The 9,832-nt window shown below is 34.8% G+C and overlaps 1 protein-coding gene and 1 pseudogene across 1 annotated transcript; one reads left to right on the top strand and one right to left on the bottom strand.

The window, feature by feature from the left end:
* LOC133184980 (proprotein convertase subtilisin/kexin type 5-like) overlaps window positions 1–8,251 on the bottom strand; it is an 8,509-nt pseudogene extending 258 nt beyond the window's left edge.
* A 332-nt stretch (window positions 8,252–8,583) lies between these two features.
* On the top strand, window positions 8,584–9,222 carry LOC133184978 (toll-like receptor 6). Its single transcript, XM_061320043.1, has one exon. The coding sequence runs from the start codon at window positions 8,584–8,586 to the stop codon at window positions 9,220–9,222; it is 639 nt and encodes a 212-aa protein (XP_061176027.1).
* Window positions 9,223–9,832: the final 610 nt, after the last annotated feature.

The following is a 9,832-nucleotide window of genomic DNA, read 5'->3' as shown; positions in this document are numbered from 1 at the left end:
TATGGAATTTGGGCAATCATTGCTACAGCTGTGTCCTACTATTACCTTAAGAGAGGGACACTTGGTAACACATCGATTAACGTCCACATAAAAATGATTGGAACATTTCTTTGTACACGTTGTTCCCAATGAAGAATTCTCTTTATAGGTATTGTTGGGACATGAAGTGTCATGTGTGCAGATATTATTGATAATCATCATACTCTTTGGACACTTTCCTACACAGTGAGATGTTTTTTCCATCAGTACTGTATCATTAGGGCAAGTTGACGAATTCAAGCAGACTATTCCTTGTTTTGTTTGTCTCTGAAGCGCCGACATATTTAAACACACATTTACACAGCGTTTGTTCTCGATATAGAAATGTTCCTTTGGACACTTTTCATCACACTTTTTTCCATTATAAACGTAATGGTCTGGGCATGATTGTAAACAAGTGGCATTGTCCATTAAAATGTAAGGGTACGTTGTCGGACATTCTGTTGTACAGTTTGAACGAAAATATTTCAGGTAAGGTGGACACTGATCGAAGCAGAAACCATTGTATCGATAAGTTTTCCTTGGACACCTTTTTACACATATATGTTCATGTTTTCCATGTTTTACCTTTGTGTAGTTTAAAGGAAATGTTTGTGGACATACCTCAACACAGGTATTATTGAATAGTAAAGTGTTGCTGGGGCAATCAGTCACACATTTTTTATTCTTTATCCATAGAAATTTATTACCTGGACACTTTGCAACACATTGCTGATAAAATACAGATGACCTTTTTTCTGGCGTTGTATTAATAAATGGACGATCTTTCTGACAATATATACACATTTGCCATGATATTCAAGTGGCGATTTGCTGGGACAAATAGAAACGCATACATTTCTATAGGAGGCCATCTTATCATGGCAACGTTCGGAACATACAAAAATTTTATTGAATACTGAAGTTCTGAGAGAAGTAAAAGGACTTGAAGAGGGACATGTGGATATGCATGTTTTGTTGTAAAGAAAAGGGCGATCAATGGGGCAAGACAATTCACATTTGTTGGAATTTTGTATGGTCATAGAAGGACATTCTTTTAAACAATGATAAAGATGGATTGAACGGAACTGAAAAGGGTGGGAAACCGGGCACTTTGATGAACAAGATTTGTTCCCTGAATAGCAGATTCCTTCACACGAAAATGCTGCGATATACTTTGCTTCTGACGGACATGTCATTACACAAGAGTTGTTATATCCAACGGTGTATTCAGGGCATGAATCAAGACAATTTCCGTCGAAACAATAAGGGTATTCTTTTTGGCAAATAGACTTGGGGCAATGAAAATGTTCTAGATCGCTGACACAATACTTGATGAATCCGTTATCTCTAGCAAGAGTGTGCGATGGACAGGTATTGTTACACTGCTTTCGGTACACATACTGATTTGTTGGACATGCACTTTTACATGTATAGTGCCAATTCCATTCGTTTCCAACTCGAACAATTACTTCTGTAGGAAGACATCTTAAATTCTGCCCCTTTGGTAAATAGATTGAGTTAAATTAATGCCAATTTGTTGACAAATAAGATTAAACAAGGTTTGCGGATGTAGAAGAATTCAAAAAGTTTCACAAACAATTTCTGTTATACTTCAAATAATGTCAAACATAGTTTTACTAGCTCATGAAAAGCTTTGAAAAGTATATTCCATAGGCCTATAAAAAGCTTGCCAATTTTTCTTGTATCTAGAAGGATCCATTCGTCATGTTCGATACCAAAAATGATAGTTTACCCTCGCCTAACCAACTTTTGAAAAAATCAATCAGCTCTAAAGCCAAAAATATAAGGGCAAACTAGCGTGGTTTTGTAGGTAAATTATTGTAGAACAAAATGTAACCAGAAGTCTCTGACGAAACTGTAGCTCTACTGATTTGTACAAGGGAAGAGAAAAGTAGCACTTGGACTTGAAACTTTGCAACAGCAATAATAATAGAATAATAGAATAATGATCCTTGGTTTAGTCTCTTTTTGTGGAAAGATTTATTGCAATCAGACTTAAACTATAAGGGGTAGCCATTTGAAAGAATTTTACCGAAATTTCTTTTTTTAGTAACCGTGGCAACACCGTTCATCAAAATCGAAAAACGATAAAGAGAATAATGTATCTCAGTGTATTCTACTTGCATGCCAAGTTATATAAAGACCTTGGAACATTAACTAGCAAGATTGGAAATGCACAGCTTACGTCATTTCCATCTGTTTCAGTCAAAACGTTTGATGATAAACAATGAAATGGGCGTGTACGATTTGAAATTTCAGTTCAAAATTCATTTTTAATCCACCTTCAGTACCTATTTTCATACTCAAAGTGTTAGTGTATGATCCAAATGACAAATAATTTCAATTCCCAAATACATGTAATTTGGATTAAAGGTGCTGGGACACAGATTTAAAGCTCATATTTTCTCAAATTTTCCAAATAATATCATGACTTATATGTTGCTAGAGCATTTCACATCGAAATCGTACGAGGGGTGATCAAAAAGTTCGCGGACTATCTCTATACTTACAAAACCACAATTCAGACCAGAATGAAATTTGACATAATATACTAGTAGTCATACACATGTTCTATAAATAGCATATGATATCTTATGTTTTGATCCATGTTTGTGACGTCACAATGTAAAAATGACGTCAATATGTAGATGACTTGTGACCAAAAAAAAATGGTTGACCCAGTCCTACTCGAGCAACGAACGACTTGGAAATTCCTTTTCAGTAGCATATAATATTTTGTATAAGGTGTAGAAAGACAAAAAACTTGCCAGAAGTTCAATCATTAATTGGATTGATTGTTTTAGTGAAGGAATGGAGATGGTTAAAAATGATGTTTGTTCTGTTGCCCAGTGAAAGAAAGCTGGGGAAGAGATGTGTCCTTAGCTGAGCAATTTGTTATGAAAGATCGCCAAGTTATAGTTAGAAAAATAGTTGAATATCTTAATTAAGAGGGCTGGGTGGTTGTGGCCATTTTCAGACTATATTGATCTCCTTTAGAAGAAGAGCTCCATATAAAGATATACAAAAATGATCAAATTTTAAAACTAAAATGTATGAAATTTTTGTTTGCCAAATGATAGTTGACAGCTTAAGATATCATATCTAAAATATTAAGTTATATCTGATGGTTAATTTGTTGACCCCCCAGCCTCCTTAACAATAATATAATTATCAAATTCCTAAAATACCGTTTATTTAAGACTTTAAACACATCAGATATGATCGAAAGAAGGCGCCATTACTTTATCCACATTGGATTTACGACGCTCTTAAGACAGATGACTTGGGTTGTGATGTGCATTCTGGGAAAGGATATCCTTATCCAGTATCCACCCATCCTATTGCCGAGATTTGGCCATTTCTGACACATGGACTGTTCTTGATTTAAAAAATAACTTGTGTGGTAAGAAATATAAAACTAGGAAAAATCTTTTAGCTTCTGTGAACAGAACGCTACGGAGCATGTCACGTGACCGTCTGGATCATGTGATTCGCGCATAAGCAGAACAGTTTCAGATGTGCATTAAAATTTGAGAGGACTATTTTAAAAAATAATGAACACTGAAACTTAATTTTATTTCTTTTATGAAAGTAATTCAATAAGATCGCGAACTTTTTGATCACCCCTTGTATATTAAAAGCATGTTTAGGAACTTCTTTTATCTGGAAATTATTAAAACTACGAATTTCGGGACGCATTTAACTGACACATATCCTTGCATTTTCTCAAAGAAAACTTTATCCATAATACTTAGGAAGAGAATATTTTTTTTATGTTCGGGCCCTGTTTACAAAATACAGATGTTTAACGTGATGTTATGAAGAATGTCGTTGTAATTGAATTCTTAAAATATTCGTGCAAGTTCAAATCAATAAACTGAAGTAATTTTTTAAATAAAATAGACATTTAAAATTGTAAACAATGCAACTCCAGGCTCCTTTAATGTATATCAGAATTTTCTATCCAAATAATATTTTTAAGGATAGGCACAAGTTATAGATAGAGAAGATATATATTCTTTCAGAGGACTCTCATTTGATTCTAAATGGGTGCTGCAAAATGTTTTTTTTTTCGAGTCAGATTATTTATGTTCATGCTTTTCTAATTCTAGGATGACAAGAGATTATTCATTTTCTTCTTCACTAAATGTATGTATGAGCAATACGGGTGGGCGGGGGGGGGGGGGGGGGTGCAAAATTCCGAAATTAAAATTATTTGTTTTCTAGATTAATCAGTAACGCTGTGCTCACGAGTGTATTTGAGGTGGCTTGAAAATGATTTTAAAACTAGAATTCAATTCCATGTTTTCTGAAACGTCTTGTTTTAATTGTTTAACGTCCCTCTCGAGAATTTTTCACTCATATGGAGAAGCCACCACTTGCCCGTGGAGAGCTGCAAATTTTGACCTATACTCGGCACTCAGGCCATTGAGCAGTGAGGGATCTTTTTCGTGCCAGCACCTACTGCAACACGGGACCTCGGTTTACACGGTCTCATCCGAAGGACCGGTCTCCATGTCCCACAGTGGGATTCGAACCCGGCCGCGACGTAAGGATCAACTCCTTACTCCGCGACTCTAGAGCGAACGCTCTAACCACTGCGTCCGTGTTCTTAAATAACTTACAAGTTCCCCTCCTTATTATACATGTATAAGGAGAGGAACTAGTAAGTTATTTAAGAACTTGTTTCCAATCCTTTTGATCTAATCAATAAACAAATTTCAATTAACAACCTCGTTTAAAGTCAGCATTTCATAAATTTTATTGTCGTTTTAATGACTTTGTTAGCAAATATAACCTGTCATTGGGTCGTATTTTGACTGACTTCTTTCATACCAATTGTTAGGCCTTTGTTTTTATACAGAATTTGACTATGGAATTTTCCGTCTACATGATCAATACATAGGGCTTATGGCGGGTATGACCGTTCAACAGGGGATGCTTACTCCTCCTAAGCACCTGATCCCACCTCTGGAACTTCCAGGGGTCCATGTTTTATGTCCTCTTCACAGAATTGTATTGTTTATAGATTTTTTGAGATCGATCACTGTTTGTAATTTTCACGTTTTTAATATGTTCAAAGCAAAACAAGACATCCGTGTTGAATTGTACCCGCCCATTCCATTGTCTATCCTCAAATATATTGACTGTAACAGACGAAAATGACGTAAGCTTTGTGTTTCCAATCTTGTCGGTTAATGTTTCGCGGTCTTACACTCAGACCAAAACTGTAGAAGGAGTAGCGTTTTGAACTTCACAGAAATTTCTATTTTTAATAACTATGGCAACGCCGTTCTTTGAAATTAAAAAAAAAAAACAATATACATAATATGTAGCTTAGTAAAATCTACTTATATGTGCCAAGTTACATTGAAATCAGACAAAAACACTAGGAGGAATAGCGTTTAGAAATTATCTAACAGAAATGTCTATATATTTAGTAACCATGGCAACACCGCTCATCGAAATCAAAAACCGATAAAAAGATTAATGAAGCTTAGTGAAATCTACTTGAGTGCCAAGTAATATTGAAATCAGATCAAACTGTAGGAGGTGTAGCATTTTGAAAGTATTTCACAGAAATTTCTTTTTTAGTACATGTAACAATTGCAACACCATCATCGAAATTCAAAACCGATAACAAGAATTATGTAGCTTAGAGTGCTATCTACTTGTGTGCTGAGTTATATTGAAATCAGTATAAAACTGTAGGAGGAGTAGCGTTTTGAAAGTGTTTTACAGATTTTTCTATTTTAGTAACCATGGCAAAACCACTCATCGAAATTAAAAACCGATATACAGAATTATGTAGCTTAAGTGCAACCTACTTGTGTGCCAAGTTATATTAAAATCAGAAAAAAAGTGTTGGAAGAGAAGCGTTTTGAAAGCATTTTACAGAAAAGTCTATTTTTAATAGACATGGCAACACCGTTCATCGAAATCCAAAACCGATACACAGAATAATGTATCTTAGTGTGGTCTACTTGTGTGCCAAGTTATATTGAAATCAGACCAGAAATAAAGGAGGAGTAGCATTTTGAAAAATTGTTTACAGACAGAAAGAGAGACAGACAGCTAGACGGAAAGACGATGTACGCCTTAATAAGCTCTTCTGGTCTCTGACCACTAGAGCTAATAAAAACCTCCATGCATAGCGTTTTCTCCAAAAGCGAAGATGAATGTAAGGATAGGAGTAACATACCTGCTGTTTTTATTATTATACTATCATAGTTAACCTTTTAATTATGCAGAAATAATACCGGTGCCCTGTATAGACTTGAGCAAATTGTTGATTTTAAGTCTGTCATAGGCGTCGTAAGGAGGGAGGCTAGGGGTACAATTTTTCAAAACGCTACTCCTCCTACAGGTTTGGTCTGATTTCTATATAACTTGGCACACATGTAGACTACACTAAGATACATAATTTAGTGCGTTGGTTTTTGATTTCGATGGACGGTGTTGCCATTGTTACTAAAAATAGAAAATTCTGTGAAATTCCTTTAAAATGCTACTCCTCCTACAGTTTTGATCTGATTTCAATATAACTGGCACACAAGTAGACTGCACTATCATACATAATTTAGTGCATTGGTTTTTGATTTTGATGAACAGTGTTGCCATTGTTACTAAAAATAGAAATTTCTGTGAAATTACTTTAAAACGCTACTCCTGCTACAGTTTTAGTCTGATAGTTACTTAAAATAGAATTTTTTGTGAAATTCCCATAAAACGTTACTCCTCCTACAATTTTGGTCTGATTTCAATCTAATTTGGCACACAGTTAGAATACAGTACGATACATAATATGCATTTCTGTTCTTTTTATTTCGGTGAATGGTGTTGTCATGGTTACTAAAAATAGAAATTTCCGTGAAATACTTACAAAACGCTACTCCTCCTACAGTTTTCGTTTGATTTCAATTTAACTTGGCACAGAAGTAGACAACATTAAGATACATAATTCTATTTATTGTTGGATGTTGCAAAGTTTCAAATCCAAGTGCTACTTTTCTTTTGTTATAAGTACAGACCAGTAGAGCTACAGTCTCATCAGAGACTTCTGGTTACACAGGTACTTGCGTCTTGGTTTATATATATGTATGTACCTTATTGATATGTAAAAAAGGTAAAGTACATTTTTACATATCAATAAGGTACATACATATTTATAAACCAAGACCCAAGTACCTGTGAATTTTACCCCCCCCCCCCAAAAAAAAAACACAATCAATTTATCAGTAAAATGTGCATATTCGCTGCTTTTATCCTTGACGGAAATGATATAAGAGCATCTGAAGTACAATATCCATAACATCATAAAATAGTAAAACAGGTTTCACAATAAACATCAATTTATAAAATTATTTTTTCAAGTTTTTACAAAAGTGGTGTGGGGGGGGGGGGGAAGCACATGCGGGATTTTGAACAAAGTATTTCTTCCTGCTATAACCCTGTAGGCTGTCAGTAGAAGCTACAATATATTTTCTGTCGGTAGTGGTATAAATTCAATTCCCCGCGCTTGCGCGGGATTTCATCTAGTTATAATTTTATTTCTCCAACAAGGCTATTCAGTGAGGCTATTATGACATCATTTACAAATCACGTCATTTGACAAAATATCATAGTGTCTTTGCACATTTTAGTGATTAACATAATTTCCTTTGTTTTACACTCAAAAATAGCACAACTACCTATATTTGTCCATCGACATGTGGTCTTTGACAAAATTCTGCCCTTACGCATGCGTCAAAATTTAATTCGAATTAGCTTCGCTTAGCGTTCACACGGCGCTAATGCGTTTAATGCGCAGTAAACTAATTCGAATTAAACTAATTCGCATTAAATTCTCCGTGTGAACGCGGATCAAATTTACTTCGCAGTAACTTACGTTTAATTCGAATTAAACACTTACGTTTAATTCGAATTAAACTCTCCGTGTGAACAGGGCATTAAAGCGTCAAAAGTAATGACTAGTAAGCAAATGACCACAAATAGCCTCTCACATAAATTCCCATCTATTTTTGGCTTGCCATTAACGTTTTCTTCTAAAAATAGTATTTCAATGTATGATTAATAAATTCAACTGCATGTCAAAATTGTACGAAACGGCCATTATTAACATGTTGTGGTGAAGAATACTTACTTGTATGGAAGGCAAAAAAAGAGTCGATATACAGAACAAAGAAACTAATTGCCTCATAACTTTATGCATAGTGCTGTAGTAAGAACACAGCGATCAACTTATTTATAACCATAATATTGTATGGTGTTCTCTATGTGACATAATTATCGATTTAGTTGTAAATTTTCTCGAACAACTTTCTTCAGAAATATGTAAAAGACTAAAAATATGAATTTTTATCCAAATAAAAATAAAATAGACTATTAATAACTCCTACATCTAAAATCAAGGACTTTAAGAGGACCTTGCAACAGGCCTCTATTTTCTTAAAAGAAAACACTGTCTGGATTCCGTAATTTTCAAAAAGCAAACCGAAAGCGAAATCACATCCACATTGCTGGAATTTAAAAAAAAACAATATGGCAGCAGACAGATTGCCTCTGCTCTCGAACAACGTTTGTGATGGCATGTCTGATAGTGAATCTGAAAACGAACAGTTTACTCATATACCATATCAGGACAGAGAGGAGAATTTGAACTGGTCTGAATCTGAAACTTCACAGACTCTACAGAACGATGAACACAGTGAACTTCAAGTTTTACCTTTGCAACAGGACAAAAAGTATCATTTGTTTATATCATACAGTTCAGAGGATCGGGATGATGCAAACGAAATATGTGCGTGTATGGAGCAGAGGTTTCATATGAAATGTATGAACTTTGAGCGGGATTTCGTTCCCGGAAAAAATATTGACGACAACATCGCAGACAATATGCGGAAAAGTGTAAAAGTTCTTATAATTTTGAGTCCAAATTATTTACAAAGTCACTGGTGCGTGACTGAAGCACGTGAAGCAGCTCAATTGTCTTTCACGGGTTTCTCCGATGTTAACGTGATTCCGTTACTTCTTCGGCCTCTGGGAAAAGATTTACCCCCTTTTTTGAAGTCGTACGTTTACATCGACGCACAGAGAGAGTTTGATGTACCTGCAAAAATATACGAGGCTTATCTGAATCCAGGTAATTTTTTTCATTATTTTTTCGTATGCTCAGATTAGTCCGAAATATCTGATGTTTTCCAGGCTTTTTTCACGATTTTGATATTTTACGTGCAAGGAAAACGTCAGAACTGGCGCCAAATGTTACGAAAACTGGAAATTTCACCGTCTCCAACCGGAGCTGATTTTCGATACTTGCGAACTTAATTAAATGCCGAACTTACAATTTATCAGTAGCACAATGCTTCTAGTACTCACCAATATTGATGAAAAGAAAATATCATTCCACATTTCGATACAGGTCTTTACGATTTAATAATTTTTTGATTGAGTGTCTGAAGTATATTTTAAAAAATACCAAATGTTTACTGTCAAAAGGCGCAATAGAAGTTATTTATTTTTTGAATTATGTGTTACAAATTATGTACTTACTTATATTGTTGTCAGGTGACATAGAGACAAATCCGGGGCCATCTCAAATTAGCCAATCCACACTGGACATTTTTCATTTAAATGTAAGGAGTATAAGAAACAAGTTTGATAAGTTTCTGAGCATTGTTTCAGATTTTGATATTTTATGTTTCACTGAAACCCATCTCGATGTTAACATTTTAAACGAAGATATTTCCATTGACGGATTCAACTCAATTTTTCGGAAAGATATAAACTC

Source organism: Saccostrea echinata, unplaced genomic scaffold, assembly GCF_033153115.1.
Source record: "Saccostrea echinata isolate AGI-Se365-2 ecotype Australia unplaced genomic scaffold, CSIRO_AGI_Sech_v1 ptg000012l, whole genome shotgun sequence".
NCBI classification, from domain to species: domain Eukaryota; kingdom Metazoa; phylum Mollusca; class Bivalvia; order Ostreida; family Ostreidae; genus Saccostrea; species Saccostrea echinata.
This window is presented reverse-complemented; position numbering and strand designations above follow the sequence as displayed.